The sequence below is a fragment of the Anomaloglossus baeobatrachus genome, chromosome 2 (assembly GCF_048569485.1).
Source record: "Anomaloglossus baeobatrachus isolate aAnoBae1 chromosome 2, aAnoBae1.hap1, whole genome shotgun sequence".
In the NCBI taxonomy this organism is placed as follows: Eukaryota; Metazoa; Chordata; class Amphibia; order Anura; family Aromobatidae; genus Anomaloglossus; species Anomaloglossus baeobatrachus.
Window position 1 is genome coordinate 470,793,921 of NC_134354.1, and position 22,295 is coordinate 470,816,215.

The 22,295-nt window shown below is 43.8% G+C and overlaps 1 protein-coding gene across 2 annotated transcripts in view; it reads right to left on the minus strand.

Annotated features, from left to right (window-relative positions):
* Window positions 1-4,197: 4,197 nt before the first annotated feature.
* TAF1D (TATA-box binding protein associated factor, RNA polymerase I subunit D) overlaps window positions 4,198-22,295 on the minus strand; it is a 54,565-nt gene continuing 36,467 nt past the window's right edge. For both annotated transcript variants that reach the window (XM_075336348.1, XM_075336349.1), the window contains exons 5-6: window positions 15,917-15,962; window positions 4,198-4,409 (exon numbers count right to left, since the gene is read on the minus strand). In XM_075336348.1, coding sequence (XP_075192463.1) covers window positions 4,347-4,409; window positions 15,917-15,962 — 109 coding nt within the window. In that variant the 3' untranslated portion in view covers window positions 4,198-4,346. The remainder of the gene's footprint in view (window positions 4,410-15,916; window positions 15,963-22,295) is intronic.

Sequence of the window (22,295 nt, forward strand, 5' to 3'; positions counted from 1 at the left end):
TAACTCATATGAAGCTATATAAATATGACATTGTAAGAAATGTTATGCACTGAAATTAATTATATACACATGACTGCAGTATTATTGACGTGGATTAAACTAAACTAAGTAGTTTAGAAGAATATGCAGACTACAGACAGAACTAATAGACTTACTGCAGATATGGCTGGTACACGTCTCATACACGAGCAGGAGAGCACAGTGCCCAGCACAGGTCACCTGGCAGTTGCACCTCAGGCACAGTGTTGTAGGCTGGTTGCCTGGCAGCATGCACACTGATGCCATCTAGTGGTGAAGTGGGGGAAGTACTGTTGCTCCATCCACCTGCTGTTTTCAGTGAAGGACTATACAAATCATATATTCACATCTTTGCCCTTAGAGATGTCCATTATTTCATACAATATTGATATTTTCTTTTCCATGAAGCAAAATATTAAGTATATTTTTTATAGTTACAAAGTGAATACGGTTGAAGAAAGACAAATGTCCATCAAGATCAACCGAGGGATGGGTAAGGGGGTAGCAATAATGATATGGTCCAGTCTGCTCCAGAAGAGCTAATGTTTCCGTCTTGATCCCAAACGTCGATCCAGTGACCAAACATTCAGAAAGACACATGTACATATTTATTTATGTTTTCTCCCAGCCTTTCTTGACAGCGTCAGCAGTTCTACTGTGATCAGCTAGTCACGCAGTGATGGTGAACCTGTGGCACTCCAGCTGTTTATTACACAGGTTAATAGTAGTTGTTACGGTATGCGAACCTTTCTTTCGGAGGGAGTGCCTCCTTCCTCCCTTGTCTTCTAAGCAGGTTTTACATCTTAAATGGACCACTTACATACATATACAAGTTAATCACATCCGCTTGGACAACTCATCTCAAGATTATACAGTGTGTCCACCGCCATTAACTTAAGAACGGCGGCAGCTATAGGCATAGAAGTGGTGTCTAGGTATAGTAAAGTAGCCATGCACTACGTAATGAAACCACCTATAGCGCCACCTGGTGGAAAACAACAGAGTTAGCATTTTTATCTCGAAAACGGAACGAGATAGAGAAAAAAAGTGAATTAAAAAATTGTAGGGCATCATCAATTCAATACGAATCGACACCTTGCATACAGAAATGCTGATATGAAACCCATGACCCCCCCCCACCGCCAAACATTGAATGCTGGTCACGCATATAGCGCTCATTTAACTTTGATGCTCAAAGTGGCCACCGTCAGCTGCAATGCACATCTGGACAGCATACTGTATCTTGCTGCACATTGTGCAATATGGTAGGTGACACATTTGCACAAGCATCTGTGATACTTCGTCGTAGGTCCTGCAATGTTGGTGAAGGGGTCGCATACACCTATTTGATGTGACCTCACAGAAAGATGTCCAATGGGGTCAGGTCAGGGGATCATGGAGGCCACTCCAGCAAGCCACCATACCCAATGACTTGTAGGAAGGTTTCCATGAGGTATCGCTTCACGTCCGCAGCCTTGTGAGTTTTAAACTTTCTAATCATAGCATTTCTGAATGCAAGGTGTCGATTCGTATTGAATTGATGATGCCTTACAACTTTGTAATTCACTTTTTTTTTTCTCTATCTCGTTCCGTTTTTGAGATAAAAAAAATGCTAACTCCTTTGTTTTCCACCAGGTGGCGCTATAGATTGTTTAACTGCGTAGCGCATGGCTACTTTACTATACCTAGACACCACTTCTATGCCTATAGCTGCTGCCGTTTTCAAGTTAATGGTGGTGGACAGGATATGGGTGGACAACACTGTATAAAAGTAATTCTTTTAATCTTGCCTTATAACAAAGACTCTTCATACAGCTTCCCAGTTTTGCAGCTCCTCTTCAATCTAGTTCCAATATTTTTATTAGTTTTAACAATTTTACAATAAAAAGAGAGGTATGAAGAGAAGTAAGAATAAGAAAGAAAAAAGAGGTAGGGTAAAACAACTTTATTTGGGAGAAAAGAAGAGGATGGAGTCATATGGAGCAGGAAGGTTAAGTCTCTTCTGATGAATAGGCCCCGCTCGATATCATAGTTGCCATTTGACGTTGCCCTGGGAATACTAATAATATAAAGTGCCAGTGATGCTAGCAGGTAGGAGGAGGCTCACAGTGCTCTTGTTATGACTGAGCCCTTCCACTCATATGAGAACGAACAAACCAGGGGAAATGTTAGCTGTGGTCCAACAGGAGGGAAACCCACCACACAACCAGAGATCACCGGATCGAGCCCCTTAGTCAAGCCATGACAGCTCTGGCCTAGAAGCCACAGACTACCAACATGGCAGCTGCGCCTGGGTTTTGCAAATCTTTTTACTCAACTCTGTTGAATTTTTTTTTTTTTTTTTTAAAGTAGCACTTGGCTACATTGTTACATTCCAGAAACAATGAATATTGGTTCGACTTCTGGGACTCCCAACAATCCTGGGAATGGGGTTCTGGGCCCCAGGAATTTGGCTTTTAACCCAGTTCTAGCCATTAGAGGCCAGAAATCTTTAACTGGAAAGCATAATTAATTAAAAAAAAAAGTCTACTTCTGAGATCCTTGGGCAGCTCTGAGCCTTTTGTCCCCTGCGGCACCCCTAACATAGCCCATGTCAAATTACAGCTGACGAACATCTGCTGTTGCCGGCAGGGGACACAGGGATCAGAGCATGCAAATGGTAGCTGGGTGGTGACATGTACATGAGGCCCAAATAAATTTTACTGCTGGAGCAAAGCACAAACTATAATTTGGGTTTCTGTGTCCACAGACTGTATAGGGACAAACAAAGGGCCGAATTGATAATGACAAAATTAACCAGCTTCTGCCAACAGGGTCTTTTGCTTTTGTTGATGTGAATATTAACTCAAGAACAAAAGCAAAAGACCTTGTGAAGATGCTGGCAGAAGCTGGTTAGACTGTCATTACCACAGTGAAATAAGTACTGTATCAAAATGGGCTGAAAGGCCACTCTGCCAGGAAGAAGTCATTACTCCAAAAGAAACAAAAAAGCCAGATTAATGTTTGCAAAATGCACACAGGAACAAAGACCTTCATTTTTTTTGGAGACATGTCCTGTGGTCTGATGAAACTTGAACTACTTGGCCATAATGACCATCGTCACGTTTGTAGGAAAAAGGGAGAAGCTTTTAGGCTATGTGCGCACTAGAAAATGGACTTTTCTTAAGAAAAATCTGCACCCTCTGGCAGAATACCGCACCCGTGGCAAAAATCGCACTCGTGTTTTTGCTGCGGGTTGGTCCCTGAGGTTTTTTACCATTATCTATGGCAAAAACCGCAGGTCCCTACGGAAAAGAAGTGACATGCACATTAATTCCGTAGCGGAAATTCCGAGGGTAAATCCGCGGGTATAAAAAAAAAAAAAAAAAAATGTGCGCACAGCATTTTTTTTTTTTATACCCATAGGTTTTGCTGGGGAATGACTGCAGAAATGTTAGACATTTTCTGCAGCAAATGTGCAGCAAATCCGCAGCACACATAGGATGATGTTCTTGGGCTTAAGGCTAACTGTGGAACACAGGGGTGGAGGCATCATGTTGTGGGGTGGTTTTGATGCAGGAGGGACTATTGCACTTCACAAAATAGATGGCATCATGAGGAAAGAAGATTGTGTCAATACTGAAGCAACATCTCAAGACATCGGCCAGGAACTTAAATCTTGGGCGGAAACGGATCTTCCAAATGGACAATGACCCGAAGTATACTGCTAAACTTGTTACAAAGTGGCTTAAGGATAACAAAATCAAATGTTTTGGAGTGGCCATCATAAAACCCTGATCTCAGTCCTCAATCCTAAAAATTAAATTGATTGTTACGTTTTAAATCTGTATTAGTCCCTGCTCACTCAAGTACTGGTCCAGAGAATTGTTTACTAGCAAGAGTATCTGTTTGTCTAGATTGATACTGTTTTGTGGTTTTTGTTAACTTTCACCAATGTAGGTTCTTTCACAACTGTAAATACCACATTTGAGGATGTAAATGAGACACAATTGACAAATGTGCTTATTTTGAGGTTATACAAATTATATTGATAAACCAGAGATTCCCAAAGTCATAAATGCTTGTGCAATTTATATTCACATAGGTAAAAATGTACTCCTAAGCTCTGCCTCACCAAAGTCTATGGGTTAGGATACATCAGAATTTGAGAAGCACTTGTTTTAAACCATGCAGAAACCATTTTTAATTTATTTATTTATTTTTTAATAGAGAAATAAATACAAAATAACATTTGGCTAGTATTTAAAAAGCACCAAGGTATTCTTTAGGTTTCTTTGTATAGTCCATATAAAGTTGAACTTGCTGAATATCAGTGTTGTTCCACATTTCTATTTTATTTGCCACTTTTTCTTGCTGGGCACTTGGCAGTCCAAAATGAATTCACTCTTTTCCTAAATATATAAAAACAAAACAAAAAAAAATAATGAGCACAAAGGTCACTCAAAGAAACCAAACATCTATAGCACTGCTACTCATTATGTAATATATTAGGTCAGTTATATTCAATAAGACCATATGGAAATTATCTAGAAATTAAAATATTACATCTGCAGTAAATCAGGTTAGTACACAAGTCAGGACAGTAAATTGAGAAAAGAGGTCTTCGAAGAATATATTTTCCTTGGAGATTTGATGGTTTCAATTCTGTAGAATATAAATTACTTAAAAAGAGAACCTGTCACCAGATTTGGGGCAGATAGGCTGCAGCCACCCCCAGTGGGCTCTTATATACAGCATTCTAGAATACAGTATATAAGAGCTGAGGCCGCTGTGTAGAACATAAAGACTTTATAACACTCACCTAGGAGGTCGCTCCGATACAGACTAGTCAAATGGGTGGCATCGCTCTCCGATGCCGGCGCCTCCTCTTTTGCCATCTTGGTCTTCCTTCTTCTGAAGTCGGCGTGCATGACGCGTCCTACGTCATGCACACAGACCGGTATTGAGGTCCTGTGCAGGCACACTACAATACTTTGATTTGAGCAGGGCATATCAAAGTTCGCCTGCGCAGGACCTCAATGCCGCATAGTGTGCATGACGAAGGACGCGTCATGCACCCAGGCTTCAGAAGAAGGAATTCATATCATATTTATTATCATGATAAATGGGGTAAAGAAAAAGAAAAGTACCAGAATGGTTTGTTGGTCATCCCCCCAAAAAAAAATACAAAATAAGCTCTCTGTCCGTCAGCTCTATCAACAGAAAAATAAAAACGTTAGGGCCTAAAAATATTACTTTTTTTATTTTTACAAAATTGAGCCCATTTATCCAAAATAATTGTACTTGGGCCTGTGATGAACAATGGTACAAGATTCTCAAAAGTAAAGAGCTGTGGAACTTTGCAATATAAATGCTAGGATTTTATACATTTTATCTTAATAGATCCTCCTCCCCAATATATAGACTATAACTTGCCCTTGTATGAAATCCTACTTCTGTTACCATTGTGAAATAAAATAATAACCTTTTCTTTACCCTAAAGCACTAAGAAAAGATGTACTGTATCTTAAAGTCTAAAAAATAAAGTCATTTCTATAAGATACTTTACATTGTTCTGCAAAAAGACATGGGATACTCTGTTATATTGATGGGTCACCTGTGAATGATCCGGTACAAAGAGCTGGCTTCTTTCAGTTTTCATATATGAAAAAAATGGCACAGTTTCTTACATACATTGCAATGATAATCATGGACAACACACAAACTGATGCCATTTCGCTGCTGTCACTGATTATCACACAAAAAACACAACAGACATGTGAATAGCATTATATACGTCAATGGCTTCATGTTCTGTGATTTTCATGTACAGAGCAAGTTAGTAATTCACGGAAGTCAGAATAAGTCCGTAGGCAGCAAATACTTCAAACAGCTGATCGAAGGTACCAAAATTAATTTTGGCCCCCACAGATCTAGAATTGATGGGCTATCCTAAACATAGCTACCAGTTTAAACTTTTTTTTTAATAGCTTTTTGCACAACTACATGAGAATTTCATATAGTTTCCATAACTGTCCAATAATACAGAATAATTGACAATCACTTTAACCCCTTCAGCCCCCAGGCACTTTCCGTTTTTGCGTTTTTGTTTTTTGCTTCCCTTCTTCCGAGAGGCGTAACTTTATTTTTCCATCAATCTTGCCATATGAGGGCTTGTTTTTTGCGGGACGAGTTGTACTTTTAAATGAAACCATAAGTTTTACCATATAGTGTACTGGAAAACGGCAAAAAAATTCCAAGTGCGGAAAAATTGCAAAAAAAGTGTCATTGTACAATAGTTTTTGGGATATTTTATTCACAGTGTTCACTATATGGTAAAACTGATGTGTGGGTATGATGCCTCAGGTCGGTGCGAGTTTGTAGACACCAAACATGTATAGGTTTACTTGTATCTAAGGGGTTAAAAAAAATTCACAAGCTTGTCCAAAAAACGTGGCACACGTTATACGCCATTTTCCAAAACCCGTAGCGTTCTCATTTTTCAGGATCGGAGGCTCAGTGATGGCTTATTTTTTGCATCTCGACCTGACGTTCTTAACGGTACCATTTTTGCGCAGATGCTACGTTTTGATCGCCTGTTATTGCATTTTGCGCAAAATTTGCGGCGACCAAAAAACGTAATTTTGGCGTTTGGAATTTCTTTGCCGCTACGCCGTTTACTGATCAGATTCATTGATTTTATATTTTGATAGATCGGGCATTTCTGAACGTGGCGATACCAAATATGTGTGTATTTTTTATTTTTTTAACCCTTTAATTTTCAATGGGGTGAAAGGGGGGTGATTTGAACTTTTAGGTTTTTTTATTTTTTTTAATTTTTTAAAATTTTTTTTTATTTTACTAGTCCCCCTAGGGGGCTATTGCGATCAGCAATCCGATCGCTCTGCACTATCTGCAGATCTCAGCTACAGAGCTGAGAACTGCAGATTTGCTGCTTCACTTTCAATGCCGGCTGTATTCCGGCATTGAGAGGAAGTGACTCATGTTAGCTACAGGCGTCATCACATGACCCTGTGCTACCATGGCAACCGCCGAAAGTCACGTGATCATGTCACGTGACTTCCGGTGGGGGCGGTTTAAGTCACTGTCATGGCGGCGCCCATATACATATCGCTGCCAAGACTTTGGCAGCGAAATGTAAGGGGTTAATGGCCGCGGGTGGAAGCGATTCCACCCGCGGCTAGCAGGCACACATATCAGCTGTTGATAACAGCTGATATGTGCGCGTCTCGCCGCCGCCTGCCGGCGGCAGGGGGCGGGGCTTACCGGCACACGATCCATGACGTACATAGTACGTCATAGGTCGTTAAGGGGTTAAAAGCGTTTGTCCACTACATGGACAAATACTTTTCAAATGAAGTAGCCCCTTTGTAAAATAAAAAGGAAAGATTCACCTCCTATCCAGCCCCTGACATGGACGTCACTGATGACGCTTTGTGTCAGGGAGGGGGGACAGAGGCTCTTCCAGCTCAGCTCCTCCACAACTCTTCTATATGGTCCTCCCCTATATACTTTTTCTTCAATCCCATAACATTATTGTTGCCTCTAGTGCCTGTTCTCCTGCCGGTCTACCACCCTTTATCTTACACAGACTCCATTTTCTTTACTGTATGTCAGCTATATATACACACCATATGTCCCAAGGTAGCTGGAATAAGAGATAGAATATCAACCTCTATATGCTAGCTGAATCAATGTTGGTCTCCAACTATATCATTCTCCTTTATATGCATTGGTTTCTGTCTCTTAAATTGCTACTCCATGTACAGTAGGTATTGTATATAGTTGTATATATTATTTTCATATATTATCACCGTGGTGCTTTTTACATTTATTATGGAGCCTCCCCATTGAATTGTACACTACAGTTAAAAGGTTTAGGGTCACTTAGATATTTCCTTATTTTTGAAAGAAAAGCACATTTTTTTCAATGATGCTAACATTAAATTAAAACAGAAATACACTCTATACATTGTTAATGTGGTAAATGACTATTCTAGCTTCAAACGTCTGTTTTTTTAATGCAATATCTACATGCATGTATAGACGCCCATCACCTATTAACCACCACTCCAGTGTTCTAATGGTACATTGTGTTTGTAACTGTGTTAGAAGGCTAAAAGATGTTTAGAAATCCCTTGTGCATGTATGTTAGCAAAGCTGAAAACAGTTTTTCTGATTAGAGAAGCTATAAAAACTGACCTTCCTTTGAGCTAGTTGAGAATCTGGAGCATTACATTTGTTGGTTCCATTAAACTCTCAAAATGGCCACAAAAAAGAACTTTCATGTGAAACTCGACAGTCTATTCTTGTTTTTGGTAAAGAAGGATATTCCATGCGAGACATTGCCAAGAAACTGAAGATTTCCTACAACTGTGTGTACTACTCTCTTCAGAGGAGAGCACAAACAGGCTCTAACCAGAGTAGAAAGAAATGGGAGGCCTCGCTGCACAACTGAGCAACAAGACAAGTACATTAGAGTCTCTATTCTGAGAAATCGACGCCTCACAGGTCCTCAACTGGCAGTTCCATTAAATAGTACCCGCAAAACGCCAGTGTCAACGTCTTCAGTGGAGAGGCGACTCCGGGATGCTGGTTTTCAGGGCAGAGTGGCAAAGAAAGAGACATATCTGAGACTGGCTAATAAATGGAAAAGATTAATATGGGCAAAAGAACACAGACATTGAACACAGGAAGATTGGGAAAAAGTGTTATAGAAAGACAAATCAAAGTTTGAGGCGTTTGGATCACACAGAAGAACATTTGTAAGACACAGAACAACTGAAAAGATTCTGGAAGAGTGCCTGACGCTATCTGTCAAGCATGGTGGAGGTAATGTACAAGGTAAAAGGGATTTTGAATAAGAAAGGCTATCACTCCATTGTACAATGCCATACCATACCCTGTGCACAGCGCTTGATTGGAGCCAATTTCATCCTACAACAGGACAATGACCTTCAAATTATACATGAACTATTTAGGGAAGAAGAAGGCAGCTGGTATTTTATCTGTAATGGAGTGGCCAGCCCAGTCACTAGATCTCAACCTTATTAAGCTGTTGTGGGAGCAGCTTGACCGTATGGTACGCAAAAAAAGAGAATTTTGTTTACTTACCGTAAATTCTTTTTCTTATAGTTCCGACATGGGAGACCCAAACCATGGGTGTATAGCTTCTGCCTCCGGAGGACACACAAAGTACTACACTAAAAGTGTAGCTCCTCCCTCCGAGCATATACACTCCCCGGATGACAAATCCAACCAGTTTAGTGCCAAAGCTGAAGGAGGACATCCACCCATAAGTAGAGATAGAGTAAAACCCGGAATAACCGGAACTTCTGTCTACAACAACAGCCGGTGAAAACACACGGAACAAGAAAGCTGCCAACAGGCAACAGGGAGGGTGCTGGGTCTCCCATGTCGGAACTATAAGAAAAAGAATTTACGGTAAGTAAACAAAATTCTCTTTTTCTTTATCGTTCCTTATGGGAGACCAAAACCATGGGACGTCTCAAAGCAGTCCATGGGTGGGAAATAAACAGAAACTGAGAAGTAGGCGAAACCTAACTTCACAAATGGGCGACAGCCGTCCGAAGGATGCGTCTGCCCAAGCTCGCATCTGCCGAAGCATGAGCATGCACTTGGTAGTGCTTCGAAAGGGTGTGCAGACTAGACCAAGTGGCAGCCTGACAGACCTGCTGAGCCGTAGCCCAAGAGGCACCGACAGCTCTGGTCGAGTGCGCCTTAATCCCTGGCGGGGGAGGCATCTGAGAACATATGTAGGCATCGGATATGGCCGACCTAATCCAATGAGCTAGGGTCGGTTTAGAAGCCGAGAGACCCTTGCGCTGACCTGTGGTCAGCACAAAAAGAGAGGTGCACCGCCTAAAAAAAAAAAAAAAAAAAAAAAAAAAAAAACAGCGGTGCGTGACACATAGATCCGGAGCGTCAGCACCAAATCTAAAGCATGCAACGCTTTCTCAAAGCGATGCACAGGGGCCGAACAAAGGGAAGACAATGAAATGTCCTGGTTAAGGTGGAACGGAGACACCACCTTAGGGAGAAGGCCCGGAGTTGGATGGAGAACCACCTTGTCTTTGTGAAAAAAAACAAAAAGGGTGACTCCGAAGAGAGCACAGTCAAATAAGAGACTCTCCTGAAAGAAATTATGGCCACCAGAAAAAACACTTTCTGTGAAAGACTAAACAACGAAACCTCCCTAAGAGGCTCAAAGGGGGGTTTCTGTAAGGCCATGAGGACCAAGAAAGGTCTCAGGGATCCAGAGACCGCCGGTAAGGCGGAATGATGTGAGATGCGCCCTGTATGAAGGTGCGCACCTGGGCCAGTCGGGCGATACGCCGCTGACAGAGCCGAGACCTGTCCCTTGAGGGAATGAGGGACAGACCTAGCTGCAGGCCGGACTGTAGAAAGGACAGGATGGTCGGCAAGGAAAAAACGGCCAAGGAGCATGGCCGGAAGAACGACACCAGGACAGGAAAATTCTCCAAGTCCTGAGGTAAAACCTGGCCGAGGAAGACTTCCGAGCCTGAGTCATAGTGAAGATGACCTCGGAAGGAATGCCTGAAGCCGTAAGGATTCAGGGCTCAAGAGCCACGCCGTCAATCTGAGAGCCGCAGAATTGTTGTGGAAAACGGACCCTCTGAGAGAACGTCTGGCCGGTCCGGGAGATGCCACAGCACCTCTACGAACAGACGGAGCAGGTCTGGGAACCAAGCTCGCCTGGGCCTGGGGCGATGAGTACGACCCGACGGCCCTCCATTTTGATCTTGCGCAGGACTCTGGGCAAGAGAGCTAGAGGGGGAAACACGTAGGCCAGACGGAACTGGGACCAGTCTGAAACCAGCGCGTCCGCTGCCAAGGCCTGAGGATCGTGGGAGCGAGCCACGTAAACCGGGACCTTGTTGTTGTGCCGGGATGCCATTAGATCCACTCCCGGAGTGCCCTGCCTGCTAAATTGACCGGAACACTGCCGGATGCAGGGCTCACTCGCCGCTGTCCACGGTTTGACGGCTGAGATAATCTGCCTCCCAGTTCTCTGTGCCTGGGATGTGGACTGCGGATATGGTGGACTTGGAGTCCTCCGTCCACTGAAGGATATGTTGAACTTCCAACATTGCTAGGCGGCTGCGAGTCCTAGGACTACAGCCCTGATTTCCAGCACATTGATCGAGAGGGCTGATTCGGACGGATTCGGATGGAGTCCAAGTGCCCTGTGCTCGGTGGTGGAGAAACACTGCTCCCCAGCCGGATAGACTGGCATCCGTGGTGAGAATCACCCATGACGGGGCCAGAAAGGAGCGTCCCTGGTACAGAGAGAGGGGCCGAAGCCACCACTTAAAGAGAGCTCCTGGTCTGTGGCGACAGAGCCACCAGCCTGTGCAAGGAAGAAGTCCCTTGTCCCAACAGCGGAAAATGTCCAGCTGCAGGGGACGCAGATGGAACTGGCAAGGGGAACCGCTTCTATTGACGCCACCATCTGACCCAGCACCTGCATGAGGTGCCTGATGGAATGACGGCGGAGCCTCAGCAGAGAGCGAACCGCCAGATGAAGAGACTGCTGTTTGACTAAGGGCAGCTTCACAAGTGCCAGCCGAGTCTCGAATTGCATCCCTAGGTACGTAAGTTCCTGGGTCGGGGTCAGAGTGGACTTGCAAGCGTGGCGAGAGTGAGCGAGACACTCCGCTGACAGTCTGCACTGGATGAAGCCCTGACTAGAAGGGCGTCCAGGTAAGGAATCACTACCAACCCCTGGAGGAGCAGAACCGCAACTGGTGAATACACGAGGGGCCGTGGCTAACCCAAAGGGGAGAGCCACGAATTGGAAATGTTCCTCTCCGATTACAAAACGTAGCCAACGCTGGTGTGAAACTGCGAATGGCACATGCAGAGAGACATCTCTGATGTCGATGGATGCTAAGAAATCTCCTTGGGTCATTGACTGATCGCAGAGATTCCATGCAAAATTGCCGCACCTGAACATGCTTGTTGAGAAGCTTGAGATCCAGGTCGGAAGGCACCGTCCTTTTCGGGGACTAGGAAGAGATTTGAGTAGAAATCTCAGAACCGTTCCCAGTCGGGAACTGGTACAATTACTCCATTGGCCTGCAAGAATGCCACGGCCTGTGAGAAGGCGGCGGCCTTGGAGCAGGGGGGAGTTGTCAGAAAAAATCTGTTTGGCAGCTGAATAGAATTCTATTCTGTAGCCGTGGGAGATGGTAACCAACACCCACTGATCGAAGAAGTGTTGAAACCACACGTCGCCCAAGAGGGAGAGCCTGCCACCGACCAAGGACGTTACTGGCGCGGCCAGATAATCAAGAGGAGGCTGCCTTGGTGGCAGCAGCTCCTGCCGACTTAGGACGCGGCTTCATGCGCCAGTTGGTTTACGGACCTTGGCTGAGTTAGTGGACGAGGCCGAGGGCTTAGAGGACGACCAGTTAGAGGAAACGAAAGGAACGAAACCTCGACTGGTTCCTGCCCTGGAAGGTTTCCTGGGTTGCGGCATGGAAGTACTCTTCCTGCCAAAAGCTTCCTTAATAATTTCATCCAGTTGTTCACCGAATAGACTGGTCCCAGCAAAAGGGAGTCCAGCAAGGAACTTCTTAAGAAGCATCTGCCTTCCACTCTCGAAGCCACAGGAAACTGCGGATAGCGAGGGAAGTAGCCAAGGCCACCGCAGTGCGGTGACAGTCTCCAGCTATAGGATGAAAAGACTGAAGCCTGGAAGTTAAGGCAACCAATTCGGGCATAAAGGCCCTGGTGAGGGAATGCATCTCCTCCTGAGAAGCAGAGATGGCTTTGAGAGCCCGCACTGCTGCAAAAGATGGGGAGAACGAGGCCCCTGCCGCCTCATATATAGATTTGGCCAGAAGGACAACCTGGCGGACAGTGAGATCCTCAGAGAGGTGCCGTCAGCCACTGATACAACTGTCCGGGCTGAAAGTCTAGACACCGGAGGGTCCACCTTTGGTGAATGAGCCCACTCCTTGACCACCACTGGTGGAAGGGGGAAACAGTCATCAGAACCACGCTCTGGGAAGCGTCTGTCAGGACAGGCTCTGGGCTTGGTCACAGTGACCTGAATGCTGGAGTGGATAAGGAACACACTCCTTGTTCTCTTAGGCAAGGTATACTGATGCTTTTCAGCCAAAGAGGGGTGCTCCCCTGATACAGGCGGATTGAGGTCCAGTACAAATATAATGGACGCAATCAAATCATTAGCATCTGCGTCACTTTTGGACAGATCAATGGGGTACATGGAGAGCGTCCGAGCCCCCAGTAAGGCGTCCTCCTTGTCCTGCGAGTCAGCTCGTGAACCAGAGCCGCGGGGCGAGGAGGGAAAGGGGACCCTGCGTCTCCATTTTAGGAGGACGGGCTCCCAGATGAAGAATCCTCTGTGAGCTTTGCTGAGCGAGCCGTAGCAGCGCAAGCGCCCTGAGAAGGGGGCTGATGCATGCTCAGCAGTGTCCGGGACAGCTGTCCCCTGGAGAGAGGGATTCTACCCCGGAGCCGGAGCAGCCGGAGGGACCACTGGGGATAAGCCTCCAGGCTGAGGCACCACTATGTCAGCGCAGGCATCACAATGTGGTTATGTGCTCGGTACAGACAGTACGAGTCAACATGTGGTGCGTAATAAAAAACAGCCTTGCAGCCCTGCACTGATATGAGACATGCTGCAGAAGTGGGGGCTCTGTCCAGAAAGACCCCCAGCAGAGTATATAAACAGAGTATATAAGCAGCAGCACAACCAGAGGTTGTGGCTTGCCAGACCGTTTAACATAACATCTCTGCTCCAGATTCCCCAGAAGTGGGGGCTTTTCGGAAAAAAACCCCCAGCAGAGTATATAAACAAAGTGTATAAGCAGCTGCACAACCGGAGGTTGTGGCTTGCCAGACTGTTTAACATAGGGGCATCTCTGTGCCCTCCAGATCCCCCAGAACTGGGGGCTCTGTCCCAGGCCCCCATTTGTCACAATGTGTTTTCAGACATTGATCTCTGTGCCCTAGAACGCTGAGAAAATGGCGTCCGCAGCGAGGAGAGGGGGCGGGGCCTACTCTGAGAGCAGGACGGAGGGCCAATGAGGCATACAGGGGAGGGAATCTTTCCTCAGTGAGGAGTGTCCCTTCCCTGTGCTGAGCAGCCGGTGGGCGGAGCCACCCTGTCTCACTGCACTGACTGACATAGAATCGAAACTAGGCCTCAGGCGAAGCCGGGGCCTAGATTTAAACATGCGGCCAGCGTGCAGGCACCATCGGCGCGGTTCTCCAGTGAAAACTGGAGAACCGGCCGGAAATGTTAAAACATACATATAACACATTCTCCCCCACAAATAAAGTACAAGGGACCCCTAGAAAGACCACTTTCTGTGGTAATAACGTCTCAGTACTTAGCTTGAGACGCAGGTGCCAGGTCCCTGGGGGGTCATCGCTCCGTCCGGCAGGATCCTGAACAGGGCTGCGGATGGAGACCGGTCTCCTGCAAAGCAGTGAGAACCGTGATGGCTCCCACTTCAAACCAGAGCCCCAAGGGATGGCGAAGGAGCGCGGCATGTGAAGGCTCCAGCCCTGAAATCAACCTTAACAGCACCGCCGACACAGTGGGGTGAGAAGGGACATGCCGGGAGTCCAGACTGGACCCGCTTTTCTTCCAAATCTTTGAAATCAAAAATCAGAGGATGCATGTGTGTGTGTGACCTCCTGAACACAAAGCATTGAACTGGTTGGATTTGTCATCCGGGGAGTGTATATGCTCGGAGGGAGGAGATACACTTTTAGTGTAGAACTTTGTGTGTCCACCGGAGGCAGAAGCTATACACCCATGGTTTGGGTCTCCCATAAGGAACGATAAAGAAAGTGCCCATCAAGCCAATCCAACTTGTGGGAGGGGCTTCTGGCTGCATGGTGGGGGTGGAAGGGGGGGAGAAATAGCTCCAGATTACCTCAGCAAATTAACAGCTAGAATTGCTGCAAAGGAAGCATTCTGTGGCCAGACCAGTCACCAGATCTCAACTGTATTGAGCTGTTGTGGGAGCAGCTTGACCGTATGGTACGCAAAAAGTGCCCATCAAGCCAATCCAACTTGTGGGAGGGGTGAAATATCTCCAGATTACCTCAGCAAATTAACAGCTAGAATGCCAGAGGTCTGCAAAGCTGGAATTGCTGCAAAGGGAGAATTCTTTGACGAAAGCAAAGTTTGAAGGAGAAAATTATTATTTCAAGTAAAAATCATTATTTCTAACCTGGTCAATGTCTGGACTATATTTTCTATTCAGTATGCAACTCATTTGATAAATAAAAGTATGATTTTTCATGGAAAAAAAAAAAAATTGTCTAGGTGACCCCAAACTTTTGAACTGAAATGTATACACATGTATATTGGATAGATACTTGTTTATGTCATGCTTAGAATGTTTATTTCCAATATTTTATAGCGACTGTTTGAGAGATTCGTCTGAGTTGAAACATCACTGTCGCTTAAGGAGCACCCTTTTGCATTTGCCTATAAAGTCACAGCACCGAAATACTTACCACTTCACATCAATAGTGTGTAAAGTTTACATCTTTTGTGAATGAACCTGTCACCACATCAAAAGTGGCCAATGTTTGCTCTTATTTTATCCCACTGCTCCTTTGAATATTCAATTTTTTTTTCTTATATCCATCATACTGCTCCAGGGATATGGGCCATTTTTGTTTGGTGCTAATTTTTATGTTATTTACCAAGGGGGAGCAGCTCACAGAATAAATAAAAAGGAATACAGGGGGCAGGAGAAGGAGCAGGTTATGATCAAGCATTGGAGAAAAAAAAAAGTAAAAATAAAAAAAAAGAAAAATGTAAGAAAGGTAAGAAAGAAAGCAAAAACAACAAAGAACAACTCACCACAACTTTTACTTCTTCCTCTGCTTCATCTTCCCCAAGGTTTTCCCTAGAATTAATGTAAATATGTTAAAATAAACAATATATAGACCTGATTAATTTGAAGACTCACTCAGTCCTCTGAAAGGCTATGTTCAGACATTGCTTCCCCCCCCCCCCAAACATTCAAAACTTGCTCTCTTGGCAGTAAAGAAGCAGCTTAGAAACAGCAGGTTTAAGGCTATGTGCCCACGGGGAGAGTGTCCTGCGGTTATATCCGCAGGAGCTCCCAGAAATCCGCAGCACAACTTTGTTTCCATGCTGCGGATTATTTGCGGAATGTCCTGCGGATATGGTGCGGACATTCTGCATTGAGGATACAATTGAGGATGCATTTTCCACGGGCTATGTGCCCACGCTGCGGAAATTGCGAGGAACTTGCCACGGATTTTTAAAAAATCTGCAGCACAGCTACTTCCCAGCCATTTCTATGGTATTTCGGAACTGCTGTGCCCACGCTGCGGATTTTTCCGCAGCGGAAATAATGCGAATTTCCCTGCGGAAAAATCAGCAGCATGTCAATTATTCCTGCGGATTTCTCCGCAGGGTCCCATATACTTACCTGCCTCACCGGAGTCACTTTCTCTGTCCGGTGTACAGGAGCGCGGTGGCTCCAGGTACAGAAAGGAAGAGGTGGGCGGGGACTGCACGAGCTCCGGTCATGTGACAGCCGGAGCTAGTTCAGGCCCGCCCACCTTCTCCTGGAGACGCTGACAGTGACCCGGACGCTGGAAAGTGAGGTGCTGCGTGATGCAGGTAAGTATGAACGCCCCGATCACTGCAGCACTTGTTCTGCATTGAGGATGCAGTGCCGAAGCCATGGTACTGTATCCTCAATGCAGAATGCCCGCACCATATCCGCAGGACATTCCGCAAATAATCCACAGCATGGAAACAGACAAAGTTGTGCTGCGGATTTCTGGGAGCTCCTGCGGAATGTCCTGCGGATATAACCGCAGGACACTCTCCCCGTGGGCACATAGCCTAACAGTGTTTTTTTATCCTAAAGTTCAGCTGTGTTTCCCCTTTGCAAGCATAAAATAAAAAAAAAAAAAAGGGAGAAAAATTGGACAAAATTTCACACAACTCCAAAAGTAGTCCGGACCAAATTGTTGTTACCCTCAACTTAATATTTGGTGGCACACCTTTTGGAATAAATAACTGCAATCATTTCCTATAAATCATCAACAAAGTTTCTTACACCTCTCAACTGGAATTTTGAACGACTTATTTTGCAAACTGCTCCAGGTCTCTCATACTTGAAATTGCTGTTGGGAGAAGGCATCTTTCAAGATCTCTCCACAGGTGTTCGATGAGATTTAGATCCGAACTCATTGCTGTCACTTCAGAACTCTCCAGAACTTTGTGTCCATCCATTTCTGGGTAGTTCTTGAAGTATGTTCGGGGTCATGGTCCTGCTGGAAGACCAATGATCTGGGACGCAAAGGCGGCTTTATGACACTTGGAACTACATTGCAACCGAAAATCATTTTGTCATATCAAATTTCATAATACCTTGCACACAGTCAAGACACCCCGTGCCAGACGCAGCAAAACAACCCCAAAACATACATACATACACATATTTTATATATATATTATATATATATATATATATATATATATATATATATATATATATATATATATATATATATATATATATATATATATATATATATATATATATATAAAGGGTATGACGGCACTCTGCGTTTCCACCTGCGTTTTAGCTGCTTTTTAGGTCCGTTTTGAATTGCACCTTTTTCATGCCAAAAGCATGTGTTTTGATTTTGCAGCAAAGTCAATGGAAAATGGGGATTTCTAGACCGCACTTTGCATTTTCAAACGCTGCGTTTAATTTGCATAATTTGTGACAAAAACCATGCGTTCAAAGAAACAGCATGTCAATTATTTTTGCCATTTCTGCAGCGTTTTGCTAACATTGAAATAAATGAGAAGTAGCAAAAAGCAACAAACATCAAAATTCTTGCGTTTTATCTGCTTTTTAGGTGCAGAAACACTGCGTTTTGGACTTCAAAAACGCATGCTTTTCTGACATTAAAATAATGGAATAAAATGTCCCTTTTCACACACATAGTCCGACAATTAAATTTAAGAAAATTATGATTTTATTGCTATTTTAGCATTAAATATTATAAAACCGCTATAATTTCATGAAATACCGTGTTTTTCCAAAAATAAGACACTGTCTTATATTTGTTTTGCCCCCCAAAAAAGCACTAGGGCTTATTTTTGGAGGAGGTCTTATTCTTGGAGAAACACGGTTGGGGGTACGTTTACCCCCCAAAAAAGCAGACCCCCCCACACTTCCCAGGAGACTCCTACTCACTAGACCAGGACGTCTGCGTGGCTCCCAGGGCCTCCTGTGATCTGCGGTCGGTGCTGCACGCCGTCCTACCCTGCTGCTAGCTGACACACAAAGGAGATCACAGGCACACACAGCAGATCTCTCACACACACACACAGCCGAACGCAGGCACACACAGCCGAACGCAGGCACACACAGCCGAACGCAGGCACACACAGCCGAACGCAGGCACACACAGCCGAACGCAGGCACACACAGCCGAACGCAGGCACACACAGCCGAACGCAGGCACACACAGCCGAACGCAGGCACACACAGCCGAACGCAGGCACACACAGCCGAACGCAGACACACACAGCCGAACGCAGACACACACAGCCGAACGCAGACACACACAGCCGAACGCAGACACACACAGCCGAACGCAGACACACACAGCCGAACGCAGACACACACAGCCGATCACACACAGCCGATCACAGATGCACACATCGCATCACATCCAGCACTTACGGCAGCAGGGAATGAGAGCAAGTCACGTCTCCGGCCGCAAGTCCTGTTCGTTGTGCTCTACTGCACTGCCTCTCTGGATTCTCCCGGCGAGAAGAGATCGGTGTTGCTGGATGAGAAGAGTGTGTATGCGATCCGATGTGTGTTAGATCCGATGTTCGTGTGTGTGTGTATGTGATTTGATGTTTGTGTGTGCGATCTGATTATGTGTGCGATCTGACTGTGTGTGCGATTTGATTGTGTGCGAGATCTGATTGTGTGCGAGATCTGAGTGTGTGCGAGATCTGAGTGTGTGCGAGATCTGAGTGTGTGTGAGATCTGAGTGTGTGTGAGATCTGAGTGTGTGTGAGATCTGAGTGTGTGTGTGTGTGCGCGTGTGTGTGTGTGAGCTGATGTGTGCGAGTGTGTGATCACTGCAGGTCCTGCCGCTCGGCGTCTGGTGAGTGTGATTGCCGGGTGCTGCTGTCTATAATGAAGTGTCCTGCAGTATCTAACTTTTTTAGCTGCACGGACACTTCATTATTGATCCGCGACTAGGGCTTATTTTCGAGGGAGGGCTTATATTTAAGCCTTTCTCCGAAAATGCTGAAAATCCCTGCTAGGGCTTATTTTTGGGGGAGGTCTTATTTTTGGAAAAACACGGTATAACCATTTTCATTATTAATTCCAAAATTATATATATTTTCCTTTTTTTTCCTCTTTTGTCATTCTGTTTGACTATTTCATCTTTATTTAGCAGTGTCTTGATGTTCAAAACGCATCTGTCAAAACGCAGGTGAAAAAGCATGTAAAAAGCGCTGAAAACATCTAAAAACGCGGTAAATACGCATGCGTTTTTAGCGCGAAATTTATGGAAAAGGCAACTTTGGCTAAATCAATTAAGGCAAAAAGGTGCGTTCTAAACTGCATGTAGGGCAACGCAAAGTGCGGTCATAGCCTAAATCTCCACCATATGTGTGACTGTAGGTACTGCGTTCTTTTCTTTATAAGCCTTATTCTGTTTTCGGTAAACAGTAGAATGATGTGATTTACCAAAAATCTCTTATCTTGGTTTCATCTGTCCACTAGACACTTTCCCAAAAGGATTTTAGATTACTCAAGCACATTTTGGCAATCTGCAGTCTAGCTTTTTAATGTATGTATCAGCAGTGTGGTCCTCCTGGGTCTCCTGCCACAGCGTTTCATGGCATTCAAATGTCAAAGGATAGTTTGCACTTACACTGATGCACTCAGAGCCTAGAGGAAAGCTTTCATTTCTTTGGAACTTGATTGGGGCTGCTTATCCACCACCCGGACTATCCTGTGTTGCAACCTTTCATCAACTTTTCTTGGCAGCCTACGTCAAAGGAGAATCGCTACACTGCCACGAGTTGTAAACTTCTTGATTATATTGACCACCGTGGACAAAAGAAAATCAAGAAAATTTCTCTAACAAAATCAAAATTTTAATAATTTAAGGTCATCTATTATCAACGCTTCTTAGGTATTTCAAATAGTTTGCTTGTATAAGTTTTGGTTATATGTTTTTAAGATCTAGAATTTTACTTGGATGTTCTCCCTCTCCCTCTTACCAACCCTTATTTCCCAATAAAATTACAACACTTTCCTCCTCCCTTTGCCCTCATATCTTCTTCCCTCCCTTCGTTTTGTTCATTCTCTCACAATATTTCTTGTTAAAGAAATACATTTGATATCACAATTTGTAAACTACTTTCTCCTTGATGCATTGGCTTTCCCCTTTCCCTCTATTTTGCAAACCCTTTAATAAAAATACTTTAAAACAAAAGAAAATCAAGATCTCTGGAGATGGAGGTGTAACCTTCAGATTGTTGATATTTTTCAACAACTTTGGTTCTCAAGTCCTCAGACAGTTCTCCATGCTTAGTGTGGCACACAAAGATTGAGTCAACTTCTCTCTTTTTATCTGGCTTCAGGTGTGATTTTCATATTGCCCACACCGGTTACTTGCCACAGGTGAGTTGTTTTACCCAACATTTTGGAAGGGTGAAAATAATTTTGTCTAGAACATTTTGGGGTTTGTGTGTGAAATTATGTGTAATTTGCCTCCCCCCATCTTTTTTGTGCTGTTGCAATACACACAAAGGAAATAAACATTTGTATAGCAAAATATATGTAATTGCAATCATTTTCAGAAAGAAATACTTCATTTTCTGGAACAATGTAAAGGGTGGCAACAGTTTTGGCCATGACTACTAACTAGTTCATAAAAAAAAAAAAATCCACAAGTAAAAAAAAACTGTACCTCAATTGGTCAGGCAATTTACTTAACACATCAAAAATTTAATTAACACTAATTTTAATTAAACTATATTTGAAGTGGGGAGAAACAAATGGATTGTTTTAAAGAAAAAAATGCAAGTTACACTACAATATTAGAAAAACAAAAACTTTCATGAATGCTCATGTGAAGATACCAAAAAAATGATGGTTCATGTCGATTTTTTTGGCGTTGGAAGGGAATCCATTTTGTGCCTTTAAAAATCCATCTGCTGTCATGCTTTTTTTTTTACTTGATAAAGGCACTGGTATGGCGTTGAAATGAGTTGTGAATAAAAAAAAAAAAAAACCCACGCACCTTATTACTATCTTTGCTGCAGTAGTGTTTTCAGCCAAATAGATTTAGAACGCTATTACCTCTTTCACTACCCGATTTTCTCATTTTTAGTTTTCGTTGTTTTCCCTCCCCATCATCCAAGAGGCATAAGTTTTATTTTACCGCCAATATAGCTATACGAGGTTTTTTTTCTTTGCAGGGCGAGTTGTACTTTTGAATGACACCATTCATTCTGCCCTATATTGTTCAGGAAAACAGGCAAAAATTTTCAAGTGTGGTGAAATTAAAAAAAAAAAAAAAAAACAGGTGTCATTCGACGAGTTTTTGGGTTTTGCATTTACCATGTTCACTTTATGGTAAAACTGACCTGGCATTACAATTCCCTAGGTTGGTACGAGTTCATAGATACTAAAACATATATAGTTTTATTTTATTTCAATGGTGTAAAAAAATAAATAAATAATTGCGCTTATGTTGCCATTTTCTGAGATCTGCAGTGTTCTCCTTTTTCGGGAACTGGAGCTATGTGAGGGCTTATTTTTTGCACCCTGACCTGATGTTTTTAGTTATACCATTATCGAGTATGAGGGACCATTTTAAACACTTAGGAAGCCTTTGCAGGGGTTTTCTGTTAATTATTCTAATTTTCTGAGATAATAACTATTGGGTTTTCATTGTAAGCCATAATCATCAACATTTTTGATGATATTCTAATTTATTGAGAAGAACTTGTATGTGCCTCAAAGAATTTTGTACCATTGGGTTGTGAAGAATAATTAACTTTTAACCACCAAAATGTTGTTTTGGTCCCAGATTTCCAATTTTCATAAGGGTTAATGAGTAGAAATGCACAAAAATTTGTCACACTGTGAGCGTGGAAATATCCCACATATGGCTATACATTACTGCTTAGCCACAGGGCAAGA